General features: G+C 44.3%; 1 protein-coding gene across 4 annotated transcripts in view; it reads left to right on the top strand.

The window, feature by feature from the left end:
• MYH16 (myosin heavy chain 16) overlaps window positions 1-19,406 on the top strand; it is a 1,068,458-nt gene that overhangs the window by 577,060 nt on the left and 471,992 nt on the right. For all 4 annotated transcript variants that reach the window (XM_078654769.1, XM_078654768.1, XM_078654770.1 and 1 more), the window contains 2 exons: window positions 11,601-11,687; window positions 16,902-17,147. In XM_078654769.1, coding sequence (XP_078510895.1) covers window positions 11,601-11,687; window positions 16,902-17,147 — 333 coding nt within the window. The remainder of the gene's footprint in view (window positions 1-11,600; window positions 11,688-16,901; window positions 17,148-19,406) is intronic.

The following is a 19,406-nucleotide window of genomic DNA, read 5'->3' as shown; positions in this document are numbered from 1 at the left end:
GCATAGAAGCCACCCCCGTTTGGCCCAGCCCACACACTAGCGGTGTGCACTTTCTTCCTGCCATTTACCCACTATGAGGGACATAGTGATGGCATAGTAACACACACATGGTCACTGGAGACAACTTTTCTGGCACTTTACGCAGCTGTAGTGTAGAAAAGCACTATACATTTACCCAACAAGGTAGCACTTACCTGATTAGCCAGTAGAAAGTACTCCAGTGCAAATCACAAAAAAATCCACGAGTTCGCAGGAAAATCCGCAAACTCACGGATGTTTTTGCAATTTCACACGAATTTGCGGACCGCAGATCCGCAAAATTCGCCCATACTTAAGTGGCGCGTGTTCCCTTTGAGTAGAGGGGGGGGTCTCTGGTCTCTTGGAAGTTGTTGTAAGTGAAGCCTTGCCTGTAGACTGTCTGCTAGATAATGACCTGGAGAGTTCCCCACGGAAGGATGTGGAACACCAGACTCATCTGGAGATGTTGGGTTTGCCTGCGTGGATCTGCATAACCACGCGGGCTATGGGAGCCAGTGAGGGTGATTCAGCAGAACTGGAGCCTGAAACAGTGGCCCAGGAACCTGCCAGGAGAGGAGGAGGCAGGGGGTGTGGGAAACCTGCCCCAGCTGTTCCCACGGCCCAGGAAGGAGCAGAACCTGAGGGGGATTCCCTGGAGCCTACCGGGGAGCAAGTGGCCGAACTGGGGGACCTACCTGAGCTGACCCATTGACAGCAAGAAGGTGGCCCCAACAGGGAGGAAATCTGCAAGGTGCAGAAAGAGTGCCCTTCCCTCATTGGTGTGCGGCAACGGGCTGCAGACCAGGCAGCAGGTGGAGAGTCCAAGGATCATCTTATTTACTGGGAGGATGAGTTGTTGTATAGTGAGCCTAAGTTCGCTGAGCCCGGTGCAGCCCGTGTGCTGTATGTACCTGAGCGCTTCAGAAACGTCCTAATGGGTCTGGCTCGTGACATGCCTCTCGCAGGACATCGGGGGCAAGACAAGACCTTCCAAAGGCTTGTCACCCACTTCTTCTGGCCCCAGATGAAGAAGCACATCAGGACATTTTGTAGATCTTGCTAAACATGTCAGGCTAGTGGCAAGAGCGGACGGAAGTGCAAGGCACCCCTTCAACCTTTTCCTGTGGTGAGCACCCCTTTTGAGCGGGTGGGCATTGACATTGTGGGGCCACTGGACCCCAAGACAGCCTTAGGCAGCAGGTTTATCCTGGTCTTGGTGGACCATGCCACCCGGTACCCGGAAGCTGTCCCTCTCAGAACAAACACAGCCCCGTGATGGGCCGTGCATTGATTGGAATCTTTTCCCGTGTGGGGTTCCCAAGAGAGGTGGTCTCCGACCGGGGTACCAACTTCATCTCTAGGTACATGAAGTCTCTGTGGGAGGAGTGTGGTGTAACTTATAAGTTCACCACTCCTTACCAGTCTCAATGAAATGGGTTGGTTGAAAGGTTTAACCGCACCCTGAAAGGTATGATTATGGGACTAGCGAAGCCCATGAAACGGAAGTGGGACATCTTTCTACCATGCCTGTTGTTTGCCTACAGGGAGGTGCCTCAGAAGTCCTTAGGGTTCAGTCCCTTTGAACTTCTATATGGCCACCCTGTTAGAGGACCTCTCACACTAGTGAAGGAGGGATGGGAGAATTCCTGTGGGAAAACCCCCCAGGATGTGTTCAGCTATGTGCTGGCCTTCCATAACCAGACACAACGCTTCAGGAAGCTCGCTCAGGAGAACCTAAAAGCTAACCAGGAAGAAATGAAAAGGTGATACGACCAGAATACCACTCTGGTCAAATTTCAACCTGGGCAGAAAGTGTGGGTGATGGCGCCAGTGGAGCCTTGTGCACTCCAAGACAAGTGGACTGGGCCATATGAGGTGGTGGAGCGCAAGAGCGAAGTAACCTACATGGTTAACTTGAAAACTCCCAGGCAGCCCATGAGAGTCTTGCATGTGAACCGCCTCAAACCCCATTTTGAGAGGTCTGATGTGACAATGCTCCTAGCTACAGAATGGAAGAGGAGAGTGACCCTCCTCCTGACCTCCTGGCAGCCAAGGAGCAAGACGGGTCAGTGGTTGCTGTGGTCCTCTTGCCCACCCGGACCCCAGAGCAGCAGAGGGACTGTCGCCAAGTGTTGGGTCAGTTTGCCTCCCTGTTCTCCCTGACCCCAGATATCACCAATTGGTGTGTCCATGATGTGGATACTGGAGATAGTTTACCTTTGAAACATAAATTTTACAGGGTAGCTGACAAGGTCAGGGCCAGCAGCAAGGAAGAAGTTTCCAAAATGTTGGTGCTAGGGGTAATTGAGCCCTCCAGCAGCCCATGGGCTAGCCCAGTGGTCTTATTGCCAAAAGCTGCTGTACCCGGTGCCATTACATAACTCCGGTTTTGTGTGGACTACCATGGGCTCAATGAGATCATCAAGACTGATGCACACCCTATCCCCAGAACTGATGAGCTTGTGGATCGGTTGGGAGCTGCCTAGTACCTCAGTACATTTGATTTAACTTCTGGGTACTGGCAGATTGCCTTAACTGAGGGGGCCAAGGAGAGGTTGGCGTTCTCAACGCCAGAGGGGCACTTCCAGTTCCGAGTCATGCCCTTTGGTTTGAAGAACGCCCCTGCCACATTCCAGAGACTGGGCAACCAGGTACTGACTGGGCTGAAGGAATTCAGCACCGCATACCTAGATGACATTGATGTGTTCAGCTCCATGTGGGAGGAACACTTGCAACACCTCTGGGAAGTGTTGAAGGCTCTGCAATGGGCAGGTCTCGCTATCAAGGCCAGCAAGTGCCAGATAGGGCAGGGATCTGTGGTGTATTTGGGACACCAGGTGGGGAGCGGCTAGGTGGCCCACTACAGGTGAAGATTGATACCATTCTGGCTTGGGAACCCCCCAAGATCCAGACAAAGTTGAGAGCCTTTTTAGGTCTCACCGGGTATTACCGACGATTTGTCAAGGAGTATGGCACCATCGTTGCCCCCTTGACAGAGCTGACTTCAAGGAAGCAGCCCAAGAGAGTGAATTGGACCAAAGCCTGTCAAACTGCTTTTGATGCCCTGTAAACTGCCATGTGTACAGCACCGGCACTCAAGGCACCTGATTTCTCCGGTGAGTTTGTAGTGCAGACAGACGCTTCAGAGCATGGTGTAGGAGCAGTACTCTCAGAGATCAATGATGAGGGCTGGGACCAACCTGTAGCTTTCATTCGTAGGAGGCTACTCCCCAGGGAACAGAGGTGGAGTGCAATTGAAAGGGAAGCTTCTACTTTGGTCTGGGCTCTGAAGAAGCCGAGGCCCTACTTGTTTGGAACTCACTTCCGGGTTCAAACAGACCACATGCCCTTCAAATGGTTAATGCAGATGAGGGGTGAGAACCCAAAACTGTTAAGGTCATCCATCTCCCTACAGGGAATGGACTTTACGATGGAACAGCGCCCTGGTACAGAACACGCCAACGCTGATGGTCTGTCCAGATTCTTCCGCCTTAGTGAGAGAAGTCCCAAGAGGGTGGGCAGTTCTCCCCACTTTCAGCTGGAGGGGACACGTGTTAGACCTGGCATCTTCGGCGTTGTTTCCCCTGTCTTTTTGCCTCTGCCTCCTGCATTTTTTTACGCTGTACTGGATTTCGTTTTTGCTGGATTAGTTGCTTTGGGCACTTTGCCACTGCTGACCAGTGTCAAAGTGCAAGTGCTTCCTGTGTAAATTGTTATTGTGATTGGTTATCCATTATTGGCATATTTGTATCACCAAGGACTCCCTAGTAAAGTGCACTGAGTGTGCCAGGGCTGTTGATACAAATGCTACTAGTGGGCCTGCAGCACGGATTGTGCCACCCACATGAGTAGCCCTAAAATGGTGTCTCAGGCCTGCCACTGCATTGCCTGTGTGCAGTCTGTGAACTGCCAGGTCCTCCTTGTCAGTGTCCCCACTGACCAGGCCTAACCCTTCCCTTTCTGTACACATTGATCACCTCTATGGAAGGCCCAAGGTACCCCCTTGGACAGGGTGCAGTGTATGTGAAAGGTAGAGCACGTACTAGTGCAGGTTACATGCTCTCGTAGTGAATGACAGCCATTTTCGTTTTTCACTATTGTAAGGCTACCTTGCCCATAGGCTATCATGGGGAATGCTGGCTAACGTGGCTACCAGCATATCTTCCCATAGGAGCAAGGTAGGACATAAAAGTCTGGTATCCCTGAACTCAGAATTTAAAAGCACATCTTTTAGGAAAGGTGCTTTTAAAATCCTATGTTTGAGAACAGCACTTTTAGAAAGTGGCTGTTCTCTTGTCTGACCTTTCTGTGTGCCTTGGCCTGTTTGTGAATTGACTGTCTGGTTTGAGAGTGACAGGAGCTGGGGAGCCCCCAGGATGCTGGATGAGTCAGCCCTAGGCTGAATGATTGCATCTGCATCTTGAGTGGTGGGAGGGGATGGCACCTGGGTCTGAATAGGGCTGTGCCCGCCTTCCACAATGCTGGCTCCACCTCCTGCTGGGCGGCTGACTACCCTGCCCCTCTCTCTGAAAGGAAAGAAGAGGCCAGGAAAACAACGTGCTTAAGGAACACCCAGAACTGGTTCAGACCGGGTTCAGAGCCCTCTTGCACTAAGGGAACAAAGACTTTTTGGGGTATAAGTACAGGACCCCAGACTACAGAAAATTAGATCATCCTGGAATCAAGAAGGAACCTCTGCCACGGAGAAATCTGGAAGACTGAAGAACGAAGACTGTCCTGCTGTTTCTTTGCTGGACTGACCTGCAGTTGCTTTGCTGCCAAGGAGAGGGGAAGGACTTTGCTTTGTGCTGTGTCCCCCTGCTTGAAGGAATCTCCAAGGGCCTGAAGAAGAGCTGGCTCCCTGTTAAGAATCCCAGCAACAAAAGGACTGCACCTCCAGCTTCCCTGAACTCTGCTGAGAGAGTTTTGTCCTTCCTAGAGTGCTTTGGCCAGTTGTGGTGCCTCTGGAAGTTGTACCTGTGTTGGGAAGCTGGAAACCAAGATTTTAAAGACTTTCTGCAAGTTTTAACGCATCGCTCACTTGTGGAGGGCATCCCCGTCAGTGCGAGGAAATTCCCGTCACCGCGAAGGCCGAGATCGTCACAGCACCTGTTGCCGCTGCCAGATTCGTTGCTTCCTTCACTTGCGTAACGCACCAGTCCAGTGCGGGAAGATTACAATCGCTGTGAGAAACGTCGCAGAGCATGTCCACTCTGGGTGAGATCGTCGCACCGCTTGCTTGCGGACCGCATCACGTCGCTGCGAGAGTCATCGCAGAGCCATCGCATCGAGGGGCCGCGAGAGAAGAATATCGCCACTGAGCCACGCATCGTCGCCGCACCGGAGATCGTCGCCGTCCCGCAGATCATCGCAACGTACCTTTTGCAAGCTGCTTCCACGGAAACCTGTGCACTGGAATCCACGCATGGTATAGCATCCCCCCCAATACAGACCGGAGTTACTGCAACACGCCCGATACGTCCAGCGGGGTTGTCGCATCGCCTCCCCCGGGGTCTCAGGAGTGAGGCATCGCTTGCTTTTCAATGCTACAGCTGTCACTTAGAATTTTTGTCGCATCTAAAGGTACTGTTGGCTAAAACGTGACGCAACTGTGGATTATTTATCGCAACCTTAAGAACTCATTTGAAACCATATTCTTGAACTGTGTATGTTGGATTTTTGTCGTTCTGGTCTTGTGTAGTTTAGAATAAAATACCCTTTATTTTTCTAAACTGTTGTGGAGTCAGTTTGTGGTGTTTTCACTGTGTTACTGTAAGTGTTGGTACGAATACTTAGCACATTGCCTTCGATAAGCCTGACTGCTCGTGCCAAGCTACCAAGGGGGTGAGCAGGGGTTATCTGGAGTGTTTCCTCCTTACCGTGACTAGAAGCAAAGGTCCCTATTTGGACAGTGGTACCTACCTCTGCCAACTAGAGACGCCCAGTTCTAACAATTAGTATAACACTACACAGACAAATGTCCGTTTTAGAAACCAATTACGGTAAGGTGCTGACATGATCTTTGAAAGTGGTAGGTAATACTTACTCTGAATTGTAGCGAGCCAGACCTCTTCTAGGTGGGCTCCAGACTGTGAGGGTCTCCGACCAAGAAAACGTTTTAAAAATGTGGTCAGATTGTGTATTAAAAAAAAGCACAAATTTCACATACATTTCATAAAAAGTCATAGGCACATTCAAGCCCTATCAAGGTGAGCAAAGCCAATATAATCTGACACTCTCAAGGTTTTGACAATGTTCTATGGATGCCCCTTTTGTCAAAAATCACCTCCATTATGCCAGGGCCAGCATTTTGTCAAGGGTGCCCCTTGTTCCATTGGCTCCCCTTGTGCCATACATTACCTACAATATCCCACTGTCAGAATTTGCAATTAATGCCATCATCTACTTAGGGTTACACTTATGTCAAATTACCTCCTGCACCTCAGGGTCAGTTTTTTGTCATGGTTGCCCCCCACCCCATATGCCTTGGTTTTCCTAACCTTATGCCAAGAAGTATCTCTTATGAGATGGTGCCAGCATTTTGCCTATGGTGCCCCCATGCCAACAATTTCCTCAATTGTACCAGTGCCAGCATTTTACCATGGGTATCCATTATGCCAAGAATTAACTCCAGCAGACCAGTACCAGTATTGTTCACAGATGCCTAACATGCTAATAATTGGCTCCAGTATGCCAACTACAGTATTTTTCCATGGGTGCTTCTATAAGTCAAGAATTACTTTCAGTATTCCAGGGCTGATGGCTGACTAGCAAGCATAACACCACATTCCCGCTCACTTACATTCACTCACTCACATTCCATCATTCATTCCCACTTGCACTCAATTATTCTCACTCACTATCTTGCACTCCCTCTGTCTAACTCTCTCTTATTCTTATGACTCAATCATACTAATGCTTATTTTCAGTCCATCTGTAATTCTCACTTATGCTCCCTTATTCGCACACACTCTCACTCATTCGGTCTACTTTATTCACACTCACTCACATTAACTCCAACTTTCACTCTCTCATACTTCCTCAGTCATGTGCACCCACTTGTATTGTCACTCATTCTGACTCACTCATACTAACACTCAATCGCACTTATTGCTAATCACTATCTGTCACTGACTCTCACTCATATTATTCACAATTAGGGTAATAAAAAAATGGAATGCAAACAAAGGTGGAGCATGACACCCCTAAGGGCAATCTGCCTCTGTCTTCTTGGTCCTGATTATGCTACCTCTAAGGCTAGGGGTCGTTACAAACCAGGGACAGGGGTCGCAAGGGGTTCGTCAGGGATCACAACTGCTACCCCTGGCGACCCCTAAATGATGTCTTTTCCCTTCCCATCCTGACTTGGATTAAATTCTGCCACATGAGAGGGGAGTCTTTCTATGCCTACTGCCCTGCAACTCTGCTTGCAAGTCCGGGCCTTGTGTCTACAGGCCCAGAATTATCTGCTCCTGTTTTAGGACAATGGGTGGCATATTTACGAGACAATGGTACAGCACAGTGCCACAAGCAATTTTGCTGTACCGAGGTGCGTCATTTCCTAAGTGCAGAAAAGCGCTGTATTTACAACAAAATGACGCATTGCTGTACTCACCTCTGCACCGGCACAAAAAAAGAAACCTAGCTCCAGCGCAGGCACCCTTGCACCATGGTGCAAGGGTGCCTGTATTGCAGCGATAATTATCGTTGTGCAAGAAGGGACACATTCCTGCACAAAAACATTAATCAATGGTGTTTTGTTACTTCTATGTGTGCTGCAGAATGCAGCACACATAGAGCAAAAAACGAGGAGCAATAAAAGTATTTCTCCTTGATGCCCCGGTTTAACGCCTCCCCTGGGGAGATGTAAGTTATGGTGCTGCCTAAGATTTACAGATTCTTGTAAATGTGGAGCAGTGTCAAAAAGCAATGGGTGTTGCGTGTGAATACCCATAGCAACACCCATCACCTGCCCCTTTGCCGCAGAAAACTGGGTGGAGGGGAACCATATTTACAAGGCAGCATTAAGACACGCAAAGCAGCTTAGGGTTGCCTTGTAAATATAGAGCAGGGCACAGTACCACCAGAGTGTTGCAAAAAGTGATGCTCTGGTGGTGCAAGTCCTTGTAAATATGCCCCTATAGTTCTAGGCCTGAAGCTACTGGGAAGTTCATAGTTGCCCAGAGTGCTATCCCCTTATGGGTGTGCAGCTCCACACCTCTAAAACAGGCCTGAAATCTTTAAAACACTGCAAAAACAGTCCAGGAGAGCAAAGATTCAATTGGTGTCCAGCCAGACCTGCACAGACTCAAATTGTCAGAGCCCTGAGTGATGAAAGGAAATCTGAATACAGAAGCAGCAGTTGGACCTAGGCCCTTTTAAATATTCAGTGAATATGGAAGATTCTTGTATGCTCTTAGTGTATTCCCTTAGGGCCATATGTACCAAGCTAATTAGCATTCGCAAAGGCCGAAATTCTGCGAATTTCGGCCTTTGCGAATGCTAATTAGACAAATGGTATGTATCAAACATGTTTGATGCAAAATAAGGAATAGTAAAATTTGCAATTCCTTATTTTGCGATTGCACTTAAGGAATCACAAATTTAGCGATTCCTTAAATGCAATGTATCAAACAAAAATATTCAAAAAATGCCATTAAGGATTCGCAAATTACCACCAACTTCTAGTTGGTGGTAATTTGCAAATTCTTTTCAAAAAGCTTTTTTCCAAAAAACAAAAGGTGCCATATGACGCCCATACATGCCCTTAGGGCATGTATGTGCGCCATATGCCCCCAAATGTCTTTTTCAGGGGTGCAGCAGGGTGTTCTTGAGACACCCCTGCACCCTTGAAGAAATTCCTAATTTGCGATTAGCTAATTGCTAATCGCAAATTGCACCTTCATTCCTATGGGCCTCCTGGCCCATAGAAATTAATGGGTAATTTGCGATTAGCAATTTGCTAATCGCAAATTAGGAATGGTAAAGAATCGCTATTTAATAGCGATTTTGTACATACATACCGTTTTGCATTTCCTAAATAGCGATTCCTTAAAATTCGCTATTTAGGAAATGCAAAATTGTTTGATGATACATATGGCCCTAAGTCCGCATTCCCTATGCAGATTTCCAGGTGCTCGTGGAAGTCCAAGAGTCCCTGCCTTAGAGCTGCAGCTAAATATGGTCTGACAAGGACTGATTATAGTCTCTGGACATGGACAAATTAGAATTAACTGCGAATGGGGCACGAAAGCAAAGACAGGGACAAACTCCATAAGCAAAGGTGGGTCAGTCCTGAATGGAGTTTTAAAGGGTTATGCATGTAAAATGACTAATTACTAAAGTAATTGTAACATGCAATATGCAAGGCGGTAAAATGTGTTTTTAACGTCACTTTTGCTGTACTGTGGTAATAGGCCCGAATTTGACATTTGCACTGTGGTAATAGATATGTGAATTCGCATTTTTAATACAATTTCTCTAAAAGGCATGTGCTATTGGACCACATTTAGTTTTTACTGCCATGACATAAATATATATGTGGAGTCACATTTATGTAGGTATATGTGTGGGTGCGCCTATGTGTTTCTGTGTGTGTATGTGTTGCAAAAGGGTATATATTTGCATCGAACAATAAGTTGCATTTCATTTCTTTATCAGACTCGAAATAATCCCTGCAGTGTGACTATCACACAGCTTTACTACCGGATTTGGGAATAGTGCCACAAGGGTTATTTTTTAATACACCTACGTGTGGCCATCTCTTTATTCTTTGCTCTTGGATCCATCAGACTTTACTAAAAAAAAGAATGTGATCTTTTTGCCATATGTTACCTCTTTGAGTCAGCCCCTCCAGCCCATTTGTGTAGTATGTGTAAGTGGCCACTAAGCCTTACAATCTGCTTTCTAGTCACAGAGTGAACCGTGAACGGCAATTGCCCTCCCTTTGGTGCATTATCCCGTCATATTTTCTTTCAGTCCTTAGTGACAGCCACTATTCTTATTGCATTTCTATCCAATTACTTTGCCTTGAAACTCCTTTGTACCAAAAGTGTAAGCTTCTTACGCCGAGAAACTCTAATTAGATAAGCCTTTTTAAGGTATTGTTTCTTCTGCTTCTGATTCACCACCCATTCCCTCTAAAAAACTGACATTAACATTTAGACTCCTTTACGATTCTTCTTTAGTAGACATTGCAAAAATAAATTCAAAAGCATCAAATTACTGTGGAAGCAGCAATTTTGTAAAAACTGGATATATTTTTATGCATGTTGTTCGTTAACATATTATAAGATGACGTGGCTTAAAAAGTGCTTTTTCATTATAACCAAGAACACCACAGTAAGCAGGATCCGTAGCCAATCAAAACAAATCTGCCAGTAAGAGATTTTATTGGCAGATATAAAAACAGCATATTATGAACTTGCCTTTCATTGTGAGCTATCTTTAATTTTTCTCATACAATATCTGTTTCCAATTTCACTCGCCTCCTCCTGTGAATAACGTGACCACAACTGTGGCTACTCACCCTCCATAGTTACAATTATAAATCAAAAATTCAACATGAAAACAACATAGTTTCTCCTTCCGTCCTTTCCTATATTCTGCAGAAAGGACAGTGGCGTAGGGGAAGCAGAAAAGAATCAGGGAATCTGACCATTTGCTCATGACTTCCTTAGCTCCGAGAAGCAGGTACAGACGACAGAAAGGCGCTGTCAGTCAATTATAGCTTCTGCTTGCATTTCCGCAGATTCAGGGTATTTGTTCTAGCCTTCATTTTCACCAGTAATGGGGCATGTTAGCGTCCAGAGAACAGCCATTCGTCTCCAAGAGTTTCAAGGCACTCAAACTGAGGGTGAAGATATTTACAAGAAAGAGGCAGAACTATCCCAAGGAACGTACAATTGGGTCAAGTGAGGAAAATAACTTTAGTTCACGTGTATTTTGGTCTCAAAGGTAAAAGCAATATTGTATCCTCCCTCTTGTAAACGGTGTGTTGATATTCAATGGATGTTTCTGGCAGTATATTGACTGCTGCTTCAATTACAATCGGCCACCTTGGTGCTGGAAGCTGCTCTTTACATAAATGTATAACATAAAAAGTAAATAAACTCTGAGATGTCGGAATAAGTCCCAAATGTTCACGATCATGGCATTTGTATCTGCAGTGTATAGGGCTAAAAAAAATCACAATCCCATGCCAGTCAGAACCTTACCTGATGTCATAAATTTGCCAGATAAATGAGCAGGCCACTTGGGGGTGATCATGAATTGCACTGTAATGGTGGGACAACTCCACACCGACAGCTGGATGGAAATGATGACTCTGACTATGAGTAGCAGCGATCGTTTGAAGATGGTTCAACTGAGCAAGTACATTTGGTTACATTTATGCCCTTATAAAGTAAAATAAACTCCTTAAATGAAAAAAACATAATTATCACCTGCAGATTTAATTATTTTCACTACCCCAGCATGCTCTAATTGTCAGCCACATCAGTCATGAATGCAGTATCCTTGAGCACTCATTTTGTGATCTGCTTCCAGTATGATCAGTGTTATTAATATTTGCCATTCTCCAGGTTGAAAAGCAGAGATCGGACCTGAGCAGGGAACTGGAGGACTTGACGGACAGATTGGAAGAGGTCGGAGGAGCTGCTGCCACGCAGGTAACCTTACCGCCTGTTTGAAAACACAGAGCCCGATTCACAAAGTGACTCTGCACTTGTGGCGAAGGCCTGGCAGTTGTGGACGGGGACCCGCACTCGTGGCGGGACCACCAAACTGCAGTTTCTCATTGCGGAGGTCCCACCATGACAGAGGGCCCCTGACACGACTGTGGGCCCTCCTCCATGAGCGCAGGGGCCCTATGTAAATCCGGCCTACAGTGTGTAGGTGCATTTCGTACATGGCGTACAGTTGGGACACATAAGCAGAATTGATTCAATCTGCTGGTGCATACCAAAACTGATTGGTGCATAGGAAAACTGTCGCATTAATGGGTGTATAATGAGATCTCATCTTTCTCTCCATATGTGTGATTTCACTTCAGGTTGGTCATTCGACTCATGGAAGGAGCCAGTTTCTTTCCAAATTGTATTTATTTTTAACATTAAATTGTTCAGTTTAGCTAACTGACAAATAAATACATATTCTTGTGTGTTTTTTCACTAGGTTATGGCGTGTTGTATCCAGGTACCATCCTAGTCATGCATGGCTTGTGCCAGCTTGTCCCCAGCTGAACAACACTTCAGCTCCATCACTCACATTGTTGAGTGTGAAATGTAGACTGCTCACAACGTGGCATGCAAAAATGTGATTATGTCAGTGTTTTCCTAACCCATCTCATTGTTAAAGAACCCCTCTTCCCTATTATTCAGAGTGCTAGCAAAATTGTGATTATGAGTCGGCAGGCAACTTCAAAAGTTGCTGATCAAGAAATTTGAACATGTGCTCCGGTAACAGGAGGATACAGAATTTTACAGTTTTGATATGTAACTATGATGATACATGACTATCAATATGTCTTTAGATCATGCTGAAGCACGGGGAACACTACCTTAGATATTGTAAACCCTGTAGTCTTCAGTTGGAATTACCGGCAGTGGCCCTTAGTGGCTCCAGTTGACACCAGAGTGTTCACATGGACACCTCTAGATCTCAGAAGATCTCTATCACTTGTGGAGTCCCTCACTGTTCCATGCTGTCTACTGTCATCTATAACTTCTAAGTGCATCCCCTTGGGGGCTCTACTGAAAGATAACAACATCAAGATTGACCAATATGTCAATGATACCACACTACCTGCAAAGTCTTCTCTGCTCCAGACATCCAATACCTAAACCACTGCCTGTGCCTCGTCATACACTGCCTGCATCTCTTCCAGATCTGGACGTCCAGAGACTACCTAAAGCTCAGTGTAGCCAAGACAGAATTCCTCTCATTTGCCAAGAACAACAAACAGGAAATATAACAAATATGAAAATTTCTAATGACAAATTACATCAACAGCCAAAGAACAAAGATGGCCCCGGTACCAGCTCTAGCCTGTTAAGAAAGTGAAACAGTTTTTATCTAGGAACTGGTGTACAAGCCTTGGTACTCTTACTTCTTTGATTACCAGTAGGCTTTTATGGAGGTATTTCTTGAAAGGCAACAAAGAAATACAGAGGTCAACATAAAGGCCATGACCAACCTTGGAAAGTCTTATTGGATTCTTACATGCATTCTTACAGTAAAGTAATTGAACAGAAATAATGAACAAGCCTAGTGTCACTAGGAAATATTATTATTAATCTGTCTTTTAGTTGTGTGCCATATAGCAAATTGGCTTGCTAACATGTTATGAGATTTTTTCTCTACTAGGTGACCATATATCATGATGTTCATTCGGGGACCAAACTCAGTAACTCATAATCCCTTATTTGTTCTCGGTATAAAACGCATCTTCATGTTGAATGGCATCATTTTCCAAACTGTAAAGTTACTTTCTACGAATGGCAATAGAGATTGTCCATCAATTGCTATTGTTTCATTTTTAGAACTTCAACAACCAAATCTATTCAATTGATGTCTGGAGACATTCCCTCGATGTGGGTGTGCACATTTCTGCACACTAGTTTAAAAAGAATTACAGACATACACGGATACACACCTACTGTGCACTTTGTGCCTAAAATGTATCAGTCATGCTTCACGTGCTGTAGTTTCGTTTCAACTGAGGCCCACACATGTAAACAGATCCTTTGAAGTGTAACATTTCCCTCATTCTCCTGATATTAAACTACATCCCTTTGATCAGTCACTGAGGTTTCATCCCACTAATTCAACAAGGCATTTCATCATGTTCGTTTTGTGCCTGCCTTCCTCCCTTCCTAATATTTGCAATTTCTTTGAAGAAACAGAACAAACAAAAGAAGTGTACATGTATCCAACACCTTTTTGTTCTAAAACTCTTTTATTTCCTACCAGGAACAATTATTCATTTTTTTATCATTTATCCGTTAGGGTGTTTTTTTGTAAGTTGTTTTTCGACTGTGTATTCAAGTTAGTAGGCTTGTTATCACCGATTTGTAATTAAAATGCTTTTGTCTATGTATTTTGACATACTGTTGTTACTGTGTTATTACATCGCAGGTTCCACGCCATTAACATTTCTGCTAAGAGTGGCACGACTGTGTCTCAACAATTTCAAGACAATAAAAAAAATGCAGGGAAAAACACCACTATGTAGTTTGCTGAAGAAAAACTCGGTGCTTATTTACCCTTCAAAAAAAGACCTTTTAAGAAAATGTTATTGCTGAAATATTTTCTGAAGGAGTCTTTGCCCACAGCAAGTTGTACACAGCTCACAAACTCTACAGCCCTCTCTGAAGTAAATGATATATAAACATTGTAGTCTTCATAAAACTTAGTGAGCAGGATTTGAAGAACATAACCTTAAATCAATCAAAAATCCATTTCTTTCCAATAAAAGCCCTTGTTTGAAATGTAGCATGCTACAGTCTAGTGATATGCAAAGTAATTTTTCACTCTGTAGTTTCTACACAGCACACGGAAGTTGGGAAACATATCAGATTGTAATCCGACAAGTAATGTTAGTGAATAACACCTTCTCACTTGAAGAGATAGTAAGGCAGCATTATTGCTCTATTTTTCAGTTTGCTTGCACCTGACAAATGTACTTGCAAAATTAATATAAGAGTAAAAAGGTCTCAGCTTCACAGCTAAACCAATGGTAGCTGTACCTATAGCAAATATTAAAAAACAGACATCAAGGCACAGATTTATCAAAGGATTCTCTTGCCCTTGCAACACAATCCTTAAGTCAGATTTACCAAGCCATGCAAAGCCACCTTGTGTGGTGGCCCTGCATGGCTGGGTAACCATGGAGAAACACAAGGCACCGCTTGTAGCTGCCTAGGTCACAGTGTACTGTGAAGTCGTTACATGGGTGGATCGTGGGTGTTCCCAAGCACCCACCCATATATCTAGGCACATTCCTGCATTTAGCAAGACAAGTAACCCAGGGAATGCGTCAAAATTGAATGTCTTCCCAGTAGATGTGCAATGAGGAGAAATATTTGTATTTCTCCTTCTTTTTTAATTGCACACTGAGAAAGAGGAAAACACCTCAAAGGCTTGTTTTTTAACAGGTAGGTGCCCATTCCTGCACAAAAACAATCCTGCTTGCAATGTAGGCACTCTTGCACCATAACGCAAAGGTGCCTGCATTGGTGCTTGGCAGCCACAAGTGCACCAGCGCAGAGAGAGAGCAGGAACGCCATATTTTAGTAGATGTGGTACATTCCTCACTTCTCCATTTTATGCAGTGCAACAAGTTGACTTGCTTCGGTGTGCTGCAGAAAATGATACATCTGGCCCCAGATGTAACAGGTTCATCTTGCTATCTTGTTGCAAAAGGCTACTGGTCTCTCATAAATCTGAAGTGGTCCTACCCCATAAATCTGACAACTAAAATATCACATATTAAGTCATCCATTGTCTGCATTTCAGTTTGCATCATGTGTGGTACCACTGTGAAACATGATCAGTTCCCCTCTGACACTTGTCAGACAAACTTATGTTTACGTTTGAACCCTAAGGCATTTCTCCTGCTTTTCAAACTACATTATTGGCACGGCCAGCTTTGCCAAACGAACCAGGCAAATATAGTACAGACTGTCCAGTAGTTGCCCTTTCAATTTCTAGACTGTTCAGAAGTTCATACCTCATGCACCGTGTCTGGCACTTATAGAAAAAATGTTTGACACTTTCCCCTTTTTCCGAAAGAGTGATGCAATTTATATTTTTTGTGGGAAAGTAGGTGTTTTACAGGTTTTTGTTATACTCTGCAGTGTGGTAGAAAGTGTCTCTCAGGGCCAGATTTGCCACTTACTCATGCAGCGCAGTGCAGCAGCTGAAAATGCTGTGTGAAATGGATAGAGGAGGAGAGCACCATATTCACAGACATATAGCACTCTCCTACCCTTTCTCTAGCGCCAGGGCAGAAACCAGCTACCATGCACCTCGGAGACACATTTGTGCCATAGTGCAATGGTGTGTCCGCGAGTCTAGCATAGGTTTTGTACTGGAAGAGTACCAATCCAGTACAAAATACTATGCATAGACTGACTTTACCCTTTTCCCTCTTTGTATGTGTGTTGTAAAGTGCAGCAGACGTACAAAGTCAGAAAAGGAAGGAGAAATTAAAGCATTTCTCCTTCCTTGTGCCTATTTCAAAAGGGCACAGTTTTCTGATGCTAAATCCTGTCTACTGTAATTAGTAAATAGGGTTTGCCATCAGAAACCTTGGGTAGTTGCATGGTAATGCCCCTGCTCCACCCATGGTATGCCCCTTTTGTGCTAAGTAACGCAAAGCAGCTCATAGCGCTGCTTTGCATAATTTTCCAGAGGTAAACAAGTTTAAGGCTAGAAGGTAAATCAGAAAAAAGGTTTTGCACCAATTTGCGTCACTTTTGTGATAGAAACACAGCATAAAATCTTATTAAATCTCCTCCTCTGTTTCTACTTTTCACACGTCATGCTGTTGGCTGGGTTTATGGTTTGTTCTGTGTCTCCTGCTCCATCTCACTTTGGTGACATACATTTGTGTTAAGCTTTCGTTAGATCAAGGACAGTACAGCATCAGGCCACATGCAATCAGCACCCAGTGTGAGATCAGGAGTAAGATACCTTTGAAGGCATTCATCATCATTAGTTATAAAATCTTGCCTTGAAATCTTCAACTTTCATTCGTGAGACCACAAATAAAATGACAATTATTGATTTGAAATTTACATTCAGTACTTAGTTGTTTTCATTAAGTTTTCAACAATTTTGTAGTTACTTTTCATTTCCCTATTTTCCTGTTTTATCACCAGTCGGATATCAACAAAAGGAGGGAGTCAGAACTCACGCGTCTACGTCAAGATCTAGAAGAAGCGGTTCTCAATTCTGAAGCCGCAACATCAGCTCTACGGAAGAAACATACAAACTCACTCATAGAAGTAACCGAGCAAAATGAGAACATGCAGCGGATAAGATTAAAATTAGAGAAAGATAAGCAAAGCATGAAGCTAGAGATAGATGACCTTACTGCCGCAGTTGAAAATCTTCAAAAATCAAAGGTAATGATGTTGAATTGTGCAACTATAATGGCAAGTATGGAAGCAAAAATCATATCCCACACTTAAAATGGTAGAAACGGGCCACAAAGTTCTTGATAAGGATAAAGGAGAACATATCTACCTTTCAATAGTTATTTTACTTCCTCTGAGAAAATGTATATGTTTATGAGCCAATTTTGGAGCTAACTTTCGAGACCCTCTCATGGTAGGTAGTAAGACTATAATTTTTAAGTTATTTGTGTGATTAATGGTAAATGCATAATTGTTACTTATTCTTGATTTGGCTAAGCTCTTTTACTGCAGTATAGAAGCATATGTACATCCCAATTACCCAGCATAACATTGTCATATAATGCAATTACTGTCCTACTACAGTTTGCAATTATTTTGCTTGATATTGCCCCCCCCCGTATTAGATGCAATGATTGCAGGTATAAAACAAAGCCCTACTTTAGTTGACAACCCTAGTAATATGGGTATGGATATAGATCAACCTTTCAAACAGTGGGTCGGTCACTGGTTGTAAAGATATAGGTCAGGCTGTGTACAATGAACCCTTTGCATACACTGATACTTGTGTTGGATGGAGCATGGCACCATCAAAAATATGTCAATCCAGTATTGCTGAGAGGATCTGGACAATGTTTGGGGATCAATAGTATTTTTCGGGGTGCCAAAGACAGCAATGAAACTGGGGGAACAGTACGCTATGCAAACATACAAATGGACCCTCTTAACAGGGGGCCAAGTTAATTGTGATATGTACGGTTATTGAAATGAAAAAAGAATTGGTATAGCGCTCTAATACCTGGAGATGTCTAGGCACTGGCCTAAAAGGAGGAAGCCTACCAAATGGCATAGGGGATGAGCCTAGATCCTGATTCTGTTGATTGAAGAGCCATGTTTTTAATGCCTTTCTGACGGGCAGCAAGTCAGTCTAAGATTGAGGGGCATGGAGTTTCTCTACCTGGCAGTGCAGGTCACAATGCTTCTGCCACCCCAGGTTGATCTCTTGAATTTGGAAATCACTAGATTGTAGTCAGACCCTGATCAGAGAGGCTTACTTGAGATGTAGCAATTGAACTACCATTTAAGATATTCAGGACCTAGGTTAAGCAAGGACTTAAAGGCAATACAAAGTGCCTTGAAGTCAATGCGCTTCTTAATAGGAAGCCAATGGAGCTGTGCCAGGGCTTCTGCCACGGATTTGTGTTTAGGTATGCCTGAAAGCAGTCAGGCCACTGCATTCTATAACGTCTGCCGCTAGTTCAAAAATACTTTCTGAAGGCTAGTGAAAAGTGTATTACAGTAATCCAGCTTAGAGACAATTCGAGCAGACACCACAGTTTTTTGTAGTTCCTGTGGAATGAAGGGGAGAAACTTACCTGATCAATTTTAATAGAGAGAAGGAAGAGGAAGTGGTGTGGTTAATTTGGTCTTCGAAGGAGAGTTTACTGTCAAAAAAAGCCCCAAGGTTCTTGACCTTTGTAACTGGGATGGGAAGAGTTCCAAGTTCCTGGGGCCACCATATTTGAGACCAAAATGATGAGTTGCTGCCAAACAGCAAGACCTTTGTTTTGGTTGAGTACAATTTTAAACAATTTTCACTCATTCAGCTCCCAACTTGCAGGATGTAATTGTGTAATCTGGTGGCAGTAACCTCTGCGTTGCTAGTCACCGGCACCACGATTTGGGTTTCGTGTGGGTAGGATACCTGCGCAAAGCCACAAAGATGTAACCAATTTTGCCAGTGGGGTCCGATACTGGTTAAAAAGAGTAGGACTCAAAGATGATACTGGTGGGACCCTACATGGCAAAGAGAAAGGTGGAGAGCTGAAATCTTGTAGTGCAAATGTCTGCTGTCATTCAACAAGAAAAGGTTTTAAGAGGGAGAGTGCTTTGCCCCTGACACCTATGGAGGCAACGAAGTCAATGAAAAGGGGTGGTTGACCATGTCAAAAGCTGCTGAGAGGTCTAATCAAATCAATGCTGCATTTCCACCAGCATCCAGAGTATGTCTGATTACTTCTGATGCAGTAATAAGGGCCAATTCTGCACTGTGATGGCTTCTAAAGTCGGATTGGGGGGAATCTAATAGATGGTTTTCTTTGATATAGGCGGTGAGTTCTAGATTGACAGCTTTTTCAAAACATTTTTCCGGAAGGGGAAACCATGAAATTGGCCAATATTTATTTGGGTCTGTGTGGTTCAGATTAGGTTTTTTAAGAAGGAGAAGACTGGATTTTGTTTCCATTCTGT

This window comes from Lissotriton helveticus, chromosome 7, assembly GCF_964261635.1.
Source record: "Lissotriton helveticus chromosome 7, aLisHel1.1, whole genome shotgun sequence".
NCBI classification, from domain to species: domain Eukaryota; kingdom Metazoa; phylum Chordata; class Amphibia; order Caudata; family Salamandridae; genus Lissotriton; species Lissotriton helveticus.
Note: the sequence above shows the minus strand (reverse complement) of the source record. Positions and strands in the feature narration are given on the sequence as shown.